Source organism: Ranitomeya variabilis, chromosome 3 (genome assembly GCF_051348905.1).
Source record: "Ranitomeya variabilis isolate aRanVar5 chromosome 3, aRanVar5.hap1, whole genome shotgun sequence".
Taxonomy (NCBI): Eukaryota; Metazoa; Chordata; class Amphibia; order Anura; family Dendrobatidae; genus Ranitomeya; species Ranitomeya variabilis.
Genome location: NC_135234.1, coordinates 444,278,007 through 444,294,401, shown reverse-complemented (window position 1 = coordinate 444,294,401; position 16,395 = coordinate 444,278,007). Strand labels below are relative to the sequence as shown.

Here is a 16,395-nt window from a genome sequence, read left to right as displayed (position 1 = left end):
CTTGAGGATCGGAGTTGGGGAACACTGCTCTAAGACCACATACGCTGACATTTTCTGTGTGTAGCTGGCACACATGTATATAAATATTTTGTGACAAAAAGGTTGGTAATGTGCAAGAACAATAAAATAAAATCACTCACCTAAAAAAGGCATCAGCTACAATGGACCGTGTTTTGTCATCCAAAGGCAAAGACAGACGAGCTTCGGTTTCTGGAATTTTGGAGACTGATTTTTTGGCATAAAAAAATGCATGGAATAATATAAACCTGCAGAAAATAAAATATGAATCAGTAAGACATGTTCTCATCCACAACAACACAGGTACTACACCAGTGTAATCAACTTACCGTGCAATGTACATCACTAGGTGCTCATCTGTCTTCACCTGGGGATTGTCAATTATGCTGACAAGTCGAGGGATAATCCACTTCCTCAGTCTAAACACAAAATGGTCATTTCTGGGGAAGGAAGGGATGAAAACAGATCAATCAATACTGGAAGAAATTAAAGTAAAACAAAAAAATCTAATAAAGTAAACGGGCTCAATTGGCATCCGTTAAGTGACTGATCTGGTTTTGCTGCTATTTTTTAATTTACGGTTTCCAGAAATATGAACACAAATGTAGCATTACCAAACAATCATAGAATACCTGTTTTGCACATCTTTGTGCCACAATTTGAGCATGGATGGTTATGCATAGGCTGGCCATGGGTCTCGTGTCCCAAACTGCATCGCCTCATATGCCAGTGAGGCTGCTGAATTCAAGTTAGGAGACCTGAGACCAGCCGCACATCATGGATGTGTCATCTAATGTTACAATAATCACTATGTCAAATACTTCCACAACATCCGAATCTTTCACTTCATGTATGTGTTATGATGGGCCAACGTACTTGATACCCCTAAACTTTTTTGGATCAGAAAAGCCTAAATATCTCACTAAGAAAAACAAAACATCACTCACTTGTTTGGATGCTCTTGGTTTTCCCTCTGTCTCTTGGTCGTGAAATTCAGACAGGAATCAATGTCTGGCACAAGAAACATGCTCTTCAGCCAGTCTATATATTTCTGCAGAGCAGCTGGTTGTACATGTCTCATCACCTTCCATGTGCTGGGCACCACTGGGCACCCTTGGTTCGTTAGTGAGGAGAAGCCAATAAGAACTGTCAATTGCCTTTCAGCATCATCACAGCTTTCCAAAAAAGCGTCAACATAAGTTTCCATTTCTGGTGCAAACTTAAAGCGATCTGCAGGCTACATATATGGGGGGGGGAAAAAAAACACAAGGTACACTAAATTAAACACATTTAACTGGACGACAGTCAACTGGGACATCTTATTTTGTAACCACATTGCACTGTGTTTTGCATTACACTGTGGTTTCACCTAACCTCATCAAAATTTGTAACGGCAGTTTGCATGCCAATATCCAGAGACCACAAACAGTTCAATACTTAGGAGGGGCACAGGAGGCCTTTACATTCACGCTCGTAAGCCACTTTAGACCTCTAGCCCATGAGAGAGCCGATGTATGGCATTATCACGCAAGCTGCAGACTAGAAGACCATCTTTGTTACCTGCACTGCTGTATTCAATATAGGAACAAGAGTTAGGCAAGTAAGGAGATTTTTCTCCACTCTAAAAAATGTACTTATTTGTATCATTACTATTGAGGGAATTGCATTACTGAATTATTATTGAGGGCGCTGTGAGGGGGCACTTTTCTTAATGATGGCACCTTGGAAGAGAATAAGTACTATTGGGGATACTTTGAGGGACACTTACTAATGGGGGCACATTGTGGAAGCATTATTGCTATTGGGGCACTATGAGGGAGTACTATTACCAATTGGAAACATTTTAGCATATACCGATACTTTTGGGGGCATTCTGCAGGAACCATAGGCACAAACCTTTTAACTGTTTATTAGTATTTTTAAGAGGACGGATGCCCAGGTTTCTATACACCAAAGGAAGCCATAGTAAATAAATGTATAGAATGTGGATTCCAACACAGTTTAAAAATAATGGAATGTAGATTCTCATCAGCCAAAAGGGAGGAAGAACGGACACTTGATATCCATCAGGTGATTAGGGGAATATGCCAAAACCCACTCTATTAAGCTCTTCTCAGCATAAACTGCATGATCGCAGTGCACACTCTGGTTTACAGCACCAGGATGGAGAGGATGATCAAAGAGTAAGGAGTAAAACATCTTTGCCCAGAAACTATGGTAATCTAGACGAGATGGAGATGAGGAAAGAAGATAACGACAATCAGAAAAGACGTCACCTGTGATGCACTGAATATAATTTATGAATGTTAATTGTGAATGCATCTGACCCATACAAGAATAGTGCAAAAAAAAATAAAAATAAAAATAAAACCATAGATATCTAAATTAAGTTACCGTATATACTCAAGTATAAGCCAACCCGAGTATAAGCCGAACCCCCTAATTTTGCCACAAAAAAAACTGGGAAAACTTAATGACTCGAGTATAAGCCTAGGGTGGAAAATGCAGCAGCTACTGGAAAGGTTGTGTGCACACGTTGCGTTTTTTTCGCTATAAAAATGCATAAAAAACGCATACATTATGCATCCCATCATTTAGAATGCATTCCGCAATTTTTGTGCACGATGCGTTTATTTCCGTGAAAAAAACGCATCGCGGTGAAAAACGCAGCATGTTCAATAATTTTGCGGATTTTTTGTGATTTCCCCGCTATTTAAAGGGAACCTGTCACCTGAATTTGGCGGGACCAGTTTTGGGACATATGGGCGGGGTTTTCGGGTGTTTGATTCACCCTTTCCTTACCCGCTGGCTGCATGCTGGCTGCAATATTGGATTGAAGTTCATTCTCTGTCCTCCGGAGTACATGCCAGCGCAAGGCAATATTGACAACACTATAAGAAGCCCCCCCCCCCCAATTATCCTCCCAAATTTGGAGGGAAAAAAAAGTATGTCTTATAATCTGTAAAATACGGTACTTCACCAGCTGTATATGTTGAGGCTTGTGCACTTGTACACAGGAGTGACAACATTGTAATAGCTAGATGTATAAGCTGTGTTCACACAAACCTATTCTACATAAAGCACGCTTTTCTTACCTGGGTTGAGACCACATGTTCCCCATAACGTAACATGACATTTCCATGAAGTATCATTTGCAACTGATTTTTATCCAGTAAAGGCAAAGCCGCACCAAGAAGCCTATAACAAAGGTAACTAAAAGAAACAACCCAAATTACTCAGCTGTATCAGTGGCATATGCAAGACAAGCAGCAATGATTTTATAAATCATACATCTTATTTTTTTAACAACTTATTACAGTGTTAAGAGGTTGTCTCTTTTCTTTAAAATAGAAAGATGCAGAATCAGATTCTAAGTATCCAGCTGTTATGTTTGGGTAAATTTGCTTTCTGAAAGTGGCTAATTGAGAAAATATTGAATTAGATGCCAGCCACAAGATATGGGGCAATATATAACACAAACACGAGGAGCCCATGAGAACTGCATTGTCTAAGAAGCTCTCAATTTAGGAGAATTAAGAGAGGCCTTAATCAAGGTGTCCCCTGGTCTGATGTCCAAATACATTAATAGGGCATGAGAAAGGATTGTATTTTGTATTTGTCACCAGATGAAGTCTTATATTTTTATATAAATTAAATGACACAAGGGCACCTTCTTGGCAGCTATGGCCATCTAAGAAGTTGAGGGCTGGGCAGTGGATGCATCATTTCAAAGCTGGTTAAATATAACAAGTGGCAACAAAGAGCACTGAAAACATACATGCATGGCGCATTATCTTCCTCCATCAAACCAAGCTCCACGACTTCATTCCAAAATAATTCAAAAGCCTTTTCCTTCACAGCAATTCTCAGAACATCAAGAGCTACTCCTGGCAGGCACTTATCTTTCTTTACAGACTTAGCAGCCATTTTTAGCAAATCAACCAATCTGGAATCAGATATAAAAGGACACTTTATTTAATCATGCAAATCATTTATCCATTGTAAAATTTTGAGGACAGCCTTAAAGGGGCTGTCTAATATTTAGATGTTGTCCCCTATCCTTGGGATATGGGATTTGTCCACAATCACTGGTACCCCCATTGGCCCTAATAATTTGGACTCCAAAGTACCCCATGTCAATGAATGGAGCGGTGGTCGATAAAGCATACAGCTGGTCAGTTCATTCTTAATGGACCTGTGAGAGGTGGCAAAGCGATGTGGTAGGCTGGCATTTGGGCAGCCCATAAAAGTCAATGAAGCAGCAATGTATATTATAGACTTTTACTCCATAGACCCATTTTTTAGGGATTGGTAGGGATCCAAGCAGTCAGACCGTCAGAGACCAGGATTCAGGAAGTGATCACCAAACCATTCAGAAGGGATAACAACAAAACTTAAGAATACGCTTTTAAGGTGAGTTTATATGCCCAGACTTGCAATATTAACCCCTAAGTGACCAAGCCAATTTTTACAAGCCAATTTTTACAATTCTGACCACTGACACTTTATGAGATTATAGCTCTGGAACACTTCAACGGATCCCACTGATTCTGAGAAAGTTTTTCCGTGACATTGTAAGACATTGTAACATGAAGTTAGTGGTAAAATTTCTTCGATATTCATTATTTATGAAAAAAATGCAAGTTTGGCAAAAACGTTGAAAATTTAGCAAATTTCAAACATTTAATTTTTGTGCCCTTAAATCAGTCGTGACACACAAAATAGTTAACAAAAGGAGATTTTTGTGTACTCACCGTAAAATCTTTTTCTCCGAGCCAATCATTGGGGGACACAGGACCATGGGTGTTATGCTGCTTGCCACTAGGAGGACACTAAGTAAAAACAAAGAATTAACTCCTCGTCTGCAGTATACACCCCTTGACTGGCCAGTAACGACTCAGTTCGGTAGTAAAGCAGTAGGAGTAAAACCAGGACAAGTAAACTATGTCCAAAACTAAGTAACAAAATACCAACAACAACCAGCAAAACTAAGTAACAAAATACCAACAACAACCAGCCAATAGGCTAACAGGGTGGGTGCTGTGTCCCCCAATGATTGGCTCGGAGAAAAAGATTTTATGATGAGAACACAAAAATCTCCTTTTCTCCTACGCCTCATTGGGGGACACAAGACCATGGGACGTCCTAAAGCAGTCCCTGGGTGGGGAGCAATTGCACTGCTAAAACCCCATGTACCACTGGCTTACTGAGGTACCGCTGTCTGCAGAATGCGCCTGCCAAGGGCAGCGTCTGCCGAAGCCTGGGTATGGATGTGATAGTGCTTCGTGAAAGTATGCAGACTGGACCAAGTCGCAGCTTTACAAAGCTGTTGTGCTGAAGCCTGGTGCCGAATGGCCCAAGAAGCACCGACCGACCGAGTCGAATGCGCCTTAATCCCTGCTGGGACAGGGGTGTTCCTGACGCGGTAGGATTCCTGAATAGTGGAGTGAATCCACTTGGCTAGAGTGGCCTTTGAGGCAGGTAGACCTTTCCTATGTCCCTCCGGAAGCACGAACAGGACATCCAACTTACGGAAGGGAGCCGTGCGAGATATGTACCGCCGAAGAGCTCTAACCACATCCAGAGTATGGAGAGCTTTCTCGATACGATGGGTTGGTGCCGGACAGAATGACGGCAAGACAATGTCCTCATTTAGATGAAAGGAGGAAACGACTTTAGGTAGGAAAGAGGGAGAGGTTCTCAAGACTACCTTGTCTGAGTGAAAAATCAGGAAGGGGGGGTCGGCAAGAGAGCCGCCAACTCAAACTCTCCAGATTGATGTAATCGCCACAAGAAAGACCACCTTTCAAGAGAGGAAGGTGAGATGTCCTGCAATGGTTCGAAAAGGGCCTCCTGAAGAACTCCGAGAACCAAGTTAAGATCCCATGACGCCAGAGGCATTCTATAGGGAGGGACCACCCGAGACACTCCTTGGATGAACGTCTTAACTGGCAGTCTGGAAGCGATCTTTCATTGGAATAGGACAGACAATGCTGACACTTGTCCCTTGAGCGAGCTTAGGGCAAAGCCTGACTCTAAACCCGATTGGAGAAACTCCAGAATAGACGGAATGGAAAAGACCAAAGGAGAACGTCCATGGGTATTGCACCATGAAAAGAACATGCGCCAGGTGCGATGATAAATACGCATGGATACGGGTTTCCTAGCGCAAATCCTGGTAGAAGAAACCCCTGGAGAGAATCCGGCTTGGGCTAAAATCCAGGATTCAACGGCCACGCCATCAAAGACAGAACCCCGGAGTTCTGGTGGCAAATCGGGCCCTGTGAGAAGATCCGTGCGATCTGGAAGCCGCCAGGGGACGTCGGCAACCATTTGGACGAGTTTCGCGTACCATGCTCGGCGCGGCCAGTCGGGCGCGACGAGAATCACCGGTCTCCCCTCTGCTCTGATCTTCTTGATGACTCTCGGGAGCAGAGGAAGAGGCGGAAATATGTATGGCAGCTGGAACCGATGCCACGACAGGACCAGAGCATCTGCCCCGATGGAGCAAGGATCGCGGGAACGAGCAATGAACTGGGGAACCTGGTTGTTGAACCTCGAGGCCATGAGATCCACATCCGGCGTCCCCCAGCGAAGGCAAATCTGCTGGAAGACTTCCGGATGGAGGGACGACTTGCCCGAGGCAAGACCTTGGCGACTGAGGAAGTCCGCTTCTTAATTCTCCACGACCGGTATGTGGATGGCCGATATGAGCGAGTGATTGGTCTCGGCCCAGCGCAGGATGTTGGAGACTTCGAGCATGGCTGCCCTGCTGCGGGTTCCCCCTTGTCGGTTGATGTATGCCACAGCTGTGGCATTGTCGGATTGAATTCTGATGGGATGGCCTGCGAGAAGGTGGTGAAAGTTGCGTAAGGCAAGAGTAATCGCTCGGATCTCCAGGATATTGATTGGGAGACGTGACTCTCTTGTGGACCAAAAACCCTGTGCCGTGTGGTGACTGAAAACTGCGCCCCAGCCCAACAGGCTGGCATCGGTGGTCACCACTAACCAGCTGACTGGGAGAAAGGACTTCCCTTGGTTCAGGGAGGACTGTAGCGTCCACCATCTGAGGGATTGCCTGACCTGTGAGGGCAGGCGAAAACGACGGTCGAGGGAAAACGGGCTCCTGTCCCAGGCTAACAGTAGCGCCTGTTGCAGGGGACGGAGTATGCGCATAGCAAAGCGAATGGAGTGAGGGACTGGACGGGAGAGCTTGCGCGCTCCCTGTTGTAAGGGCAAGACCTTCTCTGGAATGACTAACCCGAGGGAAGAGTCCAAAATCATGCCCAGGAAGCAGATTTGCTGAGCCGGCACTGGAGATGATTTCTCGAAGTTGATTTTGCAACCCAGGCAAGAAAGAGAATCCACGGTGGTACTTACAGACTCTTCGCAGGCAGACTGGGACGGACCCTTGATTAAAAGGTCGTCCAGATACGGAAGGACTACCACCCCCCGAGCGTGAAGAATGGCCATGACAGCCGCCATAACCTTCGTGAAGACTCTGGGGGCAGTGGTGAGTCCGAAGGGCAAGGCCACAAACTGGAAGTGTTCTTCTTGGACTGCGAAGCGCAGGAACTGCTGACGAGAGGGGAAAATTGGAATATGTAGATAAGCATCCTTGATGTCTATGGACGCGAGGAACTCTCCTTTTTCCAGGGACGCGACCACAGAACGGAGCGAGTCCATCCTGAAGTGTCGGACCCGTACAAACTTGTTTAGCAGTGTGAGGTCCAATATGGGCCGTAAGGTCCCGTCCTTCTTTGGGACCGCGAAAAGGTTGGAGTAAAACCCCTTGAACCTTTGGTCGCGAGGGACCGGAGCGATGACACCGTCCCTTTGAAGGGCCTGTATGGCTTGAAGATGAGACGCCCTTGCTTTGGGGGGGAGAAGACTGGAAGAAGCGCGAAGGGTGGATGGAAGAAAACTGGATTTTGTATCCGGAAGACACGAGCTCTGATCCACTCGTCGTGAACGACCGAGAGCCAATTTTGACGGAACGAAAGAAGGCGTCCGCCTACTTTGTTGGCGTCCGCCGGACACGACGACGAGTCATTGTGTAGAAGGTTTAAGGGATGCAGATGGCTTAGGGCCCGAAGGTCTCGGTCTGGGTTTCCAGGAACGGTTTGGTCTGTATGAGACCTGAGGATTTCTGTTTTCCCGCCGTCCCGAACCAGGGGAAGAGGAGGACCAAGTTGAGTTGTTCCGAAAGGACCGGAATCGAAATTGCTGTTGATTCCAAAAAGGCCGGGCAGGTTTCTGCTGGGGAAGAAATTTACTCTTCCCACCGGTAGAGTCAGAAATGATTTGGTCTAGTTTCTCCCCAAATAAACGACCCGCTTGGTAAGGTAAAGAAGTCAGGGACTTTTTAGAAGCAGAATCTGCTCGCCAATCACTGAGCCATAAGGCCCTCCTGATGGAGATTGCGTTTGCAGCCGCTTGCGCTGCGCAATTAGCCGCATCTATGGAAGCGTTCACTACGAAATCTCCGGCCTGAGCTATCTGATTAGCTAGTCTAGCCGCCTCAGGGGGAAGAATACTGCCACGGACGGTAGAGGTTAACACCTCTGCCCAGGCAACCATTGCCTTAGCCACCCAGGTAGCGGCAAAAGATGGAAGGAGAGCTGCTCCTGAGGCCTCAAAGACTGAGCGAGCCAGGTAGTCAATTTGATGGTCAGAAGGATTTTTGACTGATTAACTGTCGGACAGAGATAAGACAGTTTTGGATGCGAGTCGCGACACAGCAGGATCCACAGAGGGAGAGAGAAGCAACTCCATCACTTAATTGGAGAAAGGATATTTAGCTTCCGTGGCTTTTTGAGCCGTAAATCGCTTCTCCGGGTGTTCCCTGTGCTTTTGGACAATGTCGTGAAACTCAGGGTGATTAGCAAATGTCCTTTGAACGCGTTTAGTCTTTTTAAAAGACACGACGTGTTCCTGAGTGGATACGGATTCCTCGTCCACCATTAGTGTTTTGTTGACTGCCTCAATAAGGGAGTCAAGAGTCTCCTGACCAATAGAGGAGTCTTGGGTTAAGGCTTCCTCTGACTCGTATTCTGAGTCATGTACGCTGCGACCCCCAAGGGAAGGGGAGCGAGAAGATGAGCTGACAGATACTGAAGCTCGAGCCTGGACGGGAGATGAGGGAAGGGTCCTTTTTCGGGCACCCCGAGATTCCCGTAGTATGGTACGCCCCCTGTGGTCGGACGGCCCCGCGCCGGCGTCAGATTCCGTCGCAGCCGACGGAGGTGAGTTCTGGCTTAAGGAGGACCCTCGGAAAGAGTCCAATGCCTTGACCAAGGAATCCATAGAGAGTGACAAGGACGCGGCCCACTCAGGAGGGTTAGGCTCGGCGGGGTCGGTGGAGACATTGGAGGTGGCGGCAGAAGGCGGCTGCGCACAGACCGGGTCACAGTTCTGGCACAAGGGGGTATTGTGGACACGTGGCAACGCAGAATTGCAAGTGGCACAAGAAGTAAAAAACACAGTGTGCTTTTTATTGCCCCGTTTTGTCTCCTTAGATTGAGACATAGTGAATGTCTATCTCCGATAAACTGCAATAGCGGAGCTATGTGTGCAGAGAAGGGGATAAGCTTTTTCCTATGCAGTGGAGCAGCTTACCCACGGTCCTGAACTGGTGTCCCCAGGGAGGAAGAGAGGGAGGTAGCATTTTCGGCTGTATTTCCCTGCAGCAGTGGAGTCCCAAGATGGCGCCCGAGATTTGCAGGGCTCTTCTGGTTCAGAGCGAGAAGCGCCTGAGCAGTGGGCGGGGCTCCGGCAGTGGGTGGGATTTTTCAACTGCGGCCTAGTCCGGCTGGAGAAGCCGGGGACTAAATTAGTGGAGCCGGCCGGCGGAGCGCTTCGGCGGCCGCGACGCCGCGCCTAACGATCGCCGCTGGCATCTAGCCAGCGGTACCTCTCTCTAGGGTCCCGGACCGCATCTTCCCACGCCGGCAGCGTGAGGAAGAATAGTACTCACCGAGGAGGAACCACCTCCAGCTCAATCGATCCTCCCTGTATCGGGGGACGGAGAGCATCCTGAAGTGTGCTTGCCTTCTTAGGGGACTTACAGCTGTGCCTGCCGCAGGGGACTTATGGATGCGCCTGCCACAGGGGGCTTACGGCTACTGTGGGGACTACGAGACGCCAAGGTGGGGCTTGAGTGCGGTGGAGCCCGGGAGATGCACATAACAGGTATACCCTAAGTACTCGCCATCTTACACAGGGGAGATCGGGAATGTATAGGAACCGTCGCCCTAGCGTAGATTAGGCGTGCCCCAAACGTCGCAGGAGAGGTACGGGGAGGTATACTCGCCGTGCTCGCCTGTTGATGGTTCGGGGGAGAGCGGACCCTGAAAGGATCCGTCGCCCCCTTCACTCCGTTAATTAAAAAATAAAAAATTTACAGAAAATTAAAAATAAAATAAAAAACGTTGGGGTCTGAGAACAGAATCAAGTGCCTCCTACAGACACTAAGCAAGAACTGAGTCGTTACTGGCCAGTCAAGGGGTGTATACTGCAGAGAAGGAGTTAACTCTTTGTGTTTACTTAGTGTCCTCCTAGTGGCAAGCAGCATAACACCCATGGTCCTGTGTCCCCCAATGAGGCGTAGGAGAAATAACATTTCCCGCATGTCAACTTTACATCAGCACAATCTTCGAAACATTTTTTTGTTAGGAAGTTATAAGGGTTAAGAGTTAACCAGCAATTTCTCATTTATCCAACAAAATTGACAAAACCATTTCATTTTATTTTTTTAGGGACCACCTCACATTTGAAGCGACTTTGGGGGGTCTATGACAGAAAATGCCCAAAAGTGACACTATTTTGAAAACAGCACCCTTCAATGTGCACAAAGCCATATTCAAGAAGTTTATTAACCCGTCAGGTGCTTCACGAGAACTAAAGCAATATGGAAGGAAAAAAAGATAACATTTAACTTTTTTCACAAAAAATTTACTTTAGATCCAAACTTTTTTATTTTCACAAGGGTATCAGGAGAAAATGGACCACAAAATATGTTGTGAAATTGCTTCTGAGGACGCCGATACCCCGTACTTGGAGAAAATCCACTGGGCGCACGGCAGGGCTCAGAAGAGAGGGAGCACCGTTTGACTTTTTGAACGCAAAATTGGCTGTAATCGATGGAGGGCACCATGCCGCGTTTGGAGATCCCCTGATGTACCTAAACCCCCCAATTTTAACGCCAACCCTAACACACCTTTAACCCCAACCCTAACTGCAAAGAATGGAAAAAATACATTTTTTTAATTTTATTATTTTTACCTAACTAAAGGGGTGACAAAGGGGGGTTTGATTTACTTTTTTTTTTTGATCGCTGCAATTAGATCTATCACAGTGATCAAAATGAACCAATAGGAAAAATCTATTGTTGCCGGGTACCGGCCGGCAGAACTCAGCGAGCGCACTGCGCATGTGCCCTCCATTTTCTTCCAGGAAGTTGACGCGGAGGGCCAGGGGACAGAGCAAAAGGGTCTGGGGGCCTCATTTCTCTTTTCCCATTTCTGCAACAACAAAAAAAATCTGATTAATTTCTCTCTCCTCTGATATGATCTAGCATACCAGAAGAGAGAAATAAATTGAAAATCAGATTTTTTTTTTTGCGATCACCGTTATTCGGTGAATAACGGCGATTACAAGACTGGGGACGGTAAAAACCCACCCGAATCATGTTCTCAGCTACCCCAGAGAGCCGAGACCCTGGAGATTTTCCGATGCTGGGGGAAAATAATTATTTCTCAGCGCCGTTAACCCCCGGAGCTATTTTCAGTTTTGTGTTTTCGTTTTTCAATCCCCTCCTTCCCAGAGCCATAACTTTTATTTTTCTGTCAATATGGCCATGTGAGGGCTTACTTTTTGCAGGATGAGTTGTACTTTTGAATGCCACCATTGGTTTTACCATGTCATGTACTAGAAAACGGGAAAAAAAATTCCAAGTGCCGTGAAACTGCAAAAAAAAAAGTGCAATCCCACACTTGTTTTTTGTTTGGCTTTTTTGCTAGGTTCCCTAAATGCTAAAATTGACCTGCCTTTATGATTCTCCAGGTCATTACGAGTTCATAGACGCTAAACAAGTCTAGGTTATTTTTTATGCCAAGTGGTGAAAAAAAATTCCAAACTTTGCTATAGAAAAAAAAATAAATAAAAATTTAAAATGCGTGATTTTCCGAGACCCATAGTGTCTCCATTTTTCGGGATGTTGGGTGAGAGCTTATTTTTTGCGCGCTGAGCTGACGTTTTTAATGATACCATTTTGGTGCAGATACATTCTTCTTTTTTATCGCCAGTAAAAACCGTAATTCTGGTGTTTATAATTTTTTCTCTCGCTACGCCATTTAGCGATCAGGTTAATCCTTTTTTTAATTGATAGATCGGGAGATTCTAAATGCGGCCATACCAAATATGTGTATGTTTGATTTTTTTTATTGTTTTATTTTAAATGGGGCGAAAGGGGGGCGATCTGAACTTTTATATTATTTTTTTCATATTTTTTAAACTTTTTTTTTTTACTTTTGTCATGCTTCAATAGCCTCCATGGGAGGCTAGAAACTGGCATAGCCTGATCGGCTCAGCTACATAGGAGCGATGCTCAGATCGCTCCTATGTAGCAGATTAACTGCATTGCTATAAGCGCCGACCACAGGGTGGCGCTCACAGCAATCTGGCATAAATAACCATAGAGGTCTTCAGGAGACCTCTGGTTGTTATGCCAACGCACCGATGACCCCCCTATCAGCATTTAACTAGTTAATGGCGCCGGGTGGATCGCAATTCCACCAAGGCATATTGGCGGTCGTTAAGGGGTTAAATGACCGCAATCTGGTAAATATTGACTGATTGGCGTTGTGTTTTTTTCAACATTTCACTGATTATCCTAGGAATGCTTGTTCACGACAATCTTGCAGTGTAAAAGGACCCTTAGAGAAAATATTACTACACCATAAAAGGTCTGAAAATTCAAGTAGTAGTCAGGTTCTGTTTTCAACTTACAGAAACAGAACTACAAAAATCCCAATGGGTTAGTTGTAAGCAGCAAAGAAACAAACAAAACAGTTGAAAACAACTGGATTTGGAGCCTATCAATTAAGTATAAGTATCTCTATGCAGCCAGCACGTTTCCTCTTACTTTGGTATGTTCTCTTGGGCAACAATTGAAGAAGAACCGATCAACTGCTTTAATTTCTTAGGCTTGAGAGCGCCTGGAAATTTCTGTAGTCCAACAAGAAGTAAATGCAACTGTTCTGGGGTGCTGAATGCCGACTTTAGATCTGACTTCAGAACCCCAAAGAGTACTTCTTCAAAGCTGGATTCCGGAATCTGAAGATGTGAAAAGCATTTATTGTTTTAAGATATACAATTTGGTGAACCTCCAACAGGACTATTATTTTCCATTTAAAATTAAAGGGGTTGTTACACAAATACAATACATTTTAATTAATGGATATTGGAATGATAAGTTCCAGTACAAAACTACTACCCTCATCCACAAAGCACTCCATGGCTCAGCACCACCCTACATCTCCTCTCTGGTCTCAGTCTACCACCCTACCCGTGCCCTCCGCTCCGCTAATGACCTCAGGTTAGCATCCTCAATAATCAGCACCTCCCACTCCCGTCTCCAAGACTTTACACGTGCTGCGCCGATTCTTTGGAATGCACTACCTAGGTTAATACGATTAATCCCCAATCCCCACAGTTTTAAGCGTGCCCTAAAAACGCATTTGTTCAGACTGGCCTACCGCCTCAACGCATTAACCTAACTATCCCTGTGTGGCCTATTAAAAATAGGAAAAAAACAAAACACATAATCAGGTTCCTTGCATCGTGTTCTCATACACTTTATGCAGTTAATAGACCTCTGTGTCTGTACTGCTACATACTTAGGCAGTTAACTGGTTCATGCAGCTTTACATGAACACCCGAGCCTTACACTATGGCCGGTCCAAATAACTAAAGCAATTGTTACCATCCACCTCTCGTGTCTCCCCTTTTCCTCATAGTTTGTAAGCTTGCGAGCAGGGCCCTCATTCCTCCTGGTATCTATTTTGAACTGTGATTTCTGTTATGCTGTAATGTCTATTGTCTGTACAAGTCCCCTCTATAAGTTGTAAAGCGCTGCGGAATATGTTGGCGCTATATAAATAAAAATTATTATTATTATTATTATTATGTTTGCAAAACTGATTAAAAAAAATGTTCATGTACTGAAATAATCTTATAAAATGTGCCTGTTATGTACTACGGTCGTATTTGCGGTGTTCAACAATGCTCTAGGTCATGGTAGACACATACTACAGTTCCTGACCAGCAGAGGAAGCATACACAGTATACAGACTAGGCAGCAGGGGCTTGCAGCTGCTTCTTTCTGCGAGGCAACACATTTCCCTGCCTGTTATCACAGGAGCATGTGGAGCAGCAGCGGTAGAGGAGCAGGTCACAGGAGGCAGGAGCCAGCTGCTGCAGCTAACACGTGTGCCTGCTGTTAAAGAAAAAGAATCATCACTGCTCTCCACGCCCTTAGTCCCTCCCACCTCTCATCACTGAAGCCGGCGCTGAGGTGGGAGGGAATATGTGAGTGGAGAGCAGTGAATATTCATCTTTTTTTAAAAGCCGGTAAATTTCCTCACTACTCTATAGTGTAAAACGATATCATACAGTGAGGAATGTGAGAAGAACATAGAAACCAACCTCTGACAGAATGTCCACCAAAGTCTTACGTGGTAAATCCTTCAGGTGTTCCCGGTAGTAGGACAAACTCTGCAGCAACTGGACACACTGCAGCAGTACTTCTGAATCCTGACAAAAAAAATGTTTTTTACTTAAAATAATTGAAAAAACAAGATTTAATTCTAGGATAGTACGTACGAGTAACTTTACGTATCTATAAACCTGCAACATACAAGTTCAAAGGAGCAATAAACAATTAAGTCACAAAGACGCAAGTCCTGGAAATTAGTGAAAAGCATCTACAGATGAAAGTATTTTAAAAAAGCTTTCTGTACACGGAATATTACTTATTTGAAGTTTTACCTTAGCAAGACGACCCGACTGGAACAGGGCCAGAACTCCAAAAAAATTACCAAAGGCGGCATTCCTCACCAATTTCTGAAGAAAGGAATAGCGATAATGAAAAGGCTTTCTTTCATATACAATAATTTATACTGGAACTGTAAACTTTAGATCACCCTACTGACAATTCACACTTTAGCTACAATTACCGTATATACTCGAGTATAAGCCGACCCCCCTAATTTTGCCACAAAAAAATGGGAAAACTTATTGACTCGAGTATAAGCCTAGGGTGGAAAATGCAGCAGCTACCGGTAAATGTCAAAAATAAAAATAAATACCAATAAAAGTAAAATTAATTTAGACATCAGTAGGTTAAGTGTTTTTGAATATCCATATTGGATCAGGAGCCCCATATAATGCTCCACACAGTTCATGATGGTCCCATAAGATGCTCCATACAGTTCATGATGGGCCCCATAAGATGCTCCATATTAAAGTATGCCCCATATAATGCTGCACAAAGGTTAATAATGGCCCCATAATATGCTCCATAGAAACATTTGCCCCATACAATGCTGCATAAAGGTTGATGGCCCCATAAGATGCTCCACACATTATGGCCCCATAAGATGCTCCACACATTATGGCCCCATGAGATGTTCCACACATTATGGCCCCATGAGATGCTCCATACATTGTGGCCCCATACGAGGCTCCATACATTGTGGCCCCATACATTGTGGCCCCATGAGATGCTCCATACATTGTGGCCCCATACGATGCTCCATACATTGTGTCCCCGTGAGATGCTCCATACATTGTGGCCCCGTGAGATGCTCCATACATTGTGGCCCCGTGAGATGCTCCATACATTGTGGCCCCATAAGATGCTCCATACATTGTGGCCCCATAAGATGCTCCACATATTTGCCCCATATGCTGTTGCTGCGATTAAAATAAAAAAAAAAAAATCACATACTCGCCTCTCTTCGCTCAGGCCCCCCGGCACTTGCGATAGTCACCTTCCTCGTTCCACGCGCCGTTCTGTCTTCCATCCTCTGCACTGACTGTTCAGGCAGAGGGCGGCGCGCCCTCTGACCTGAACAGTAAGTGCACAGGATGGAAGACAGAGCAGCGCGCAGCGGTGGAACGAAGAAAGTGACTATCGCGCACTGCTCACCTCCCCCGATATACTCACCTGCTCCCGGCGTGGTCCCCGGCAGCGTCTCACTGTCAGATGGTGTCCGGGAGCCAGCGGCACCTTCCTGTGTTCAGCGGTCACGTATCGCTCATTACAGTAATGAATATGCGTCCATATTCATTACTTTAATGAGCGGTACCACGTGA

At 45.3% G+C, this 16,395-nt stretch overlaps 1 protein-coding gene across 2 annotated transcripts in view; it reads right to left on the bottom strand.

Annotated features, from left to right (window-relative positions):
* The window catches only part of MYBBP1A (MYB binding protein 1a), a 121,803-nt gene that overhangs the window by 91,399 nt on the left and 14,009 nt on the right, over nucleotides 1-16,395 (bottom strand). For both annotated transcript variants that reach the window (XM_077296482.1, XM_077296481.1), the window contains exons 4-11: nucleotides 15,067-15,141; nucleotides 14,725-14,832; nucleotides 13,163-13,353; nucleotides 3,797-3,964; nucleotides 3,114-3,231; nucleotides 966-1,255; nucleotides 348-458; nucleotides 141-266 (exon numbers count right to left, since the gene is read on the bottom strand). In XM_077296482.1, the coding sequence (XP_077152597.1) occupies nucleotides 141-266; nucleotides 348-458; nucleotides 966-1,255; nucleotides 3,114-3,231; nucleotides 3,797-3,964; nucleotides 13,163-13,353; nucleotides 14,725-14,832; nucleotides 15,067-15,141 (1,187 nt within the window). The remainder of the gene's footprint in view (nucleotides 1-140; nucleotides 267-347; nucleotides 459-965; nucleotides 1,256-3,113; nucleotides 3,232-3,796; nucleotides 3,965-13,162; nucleotides 13,354-14,724; nucleotides 14,833-15,066; nucleotides 15,142-16,395) is intronic.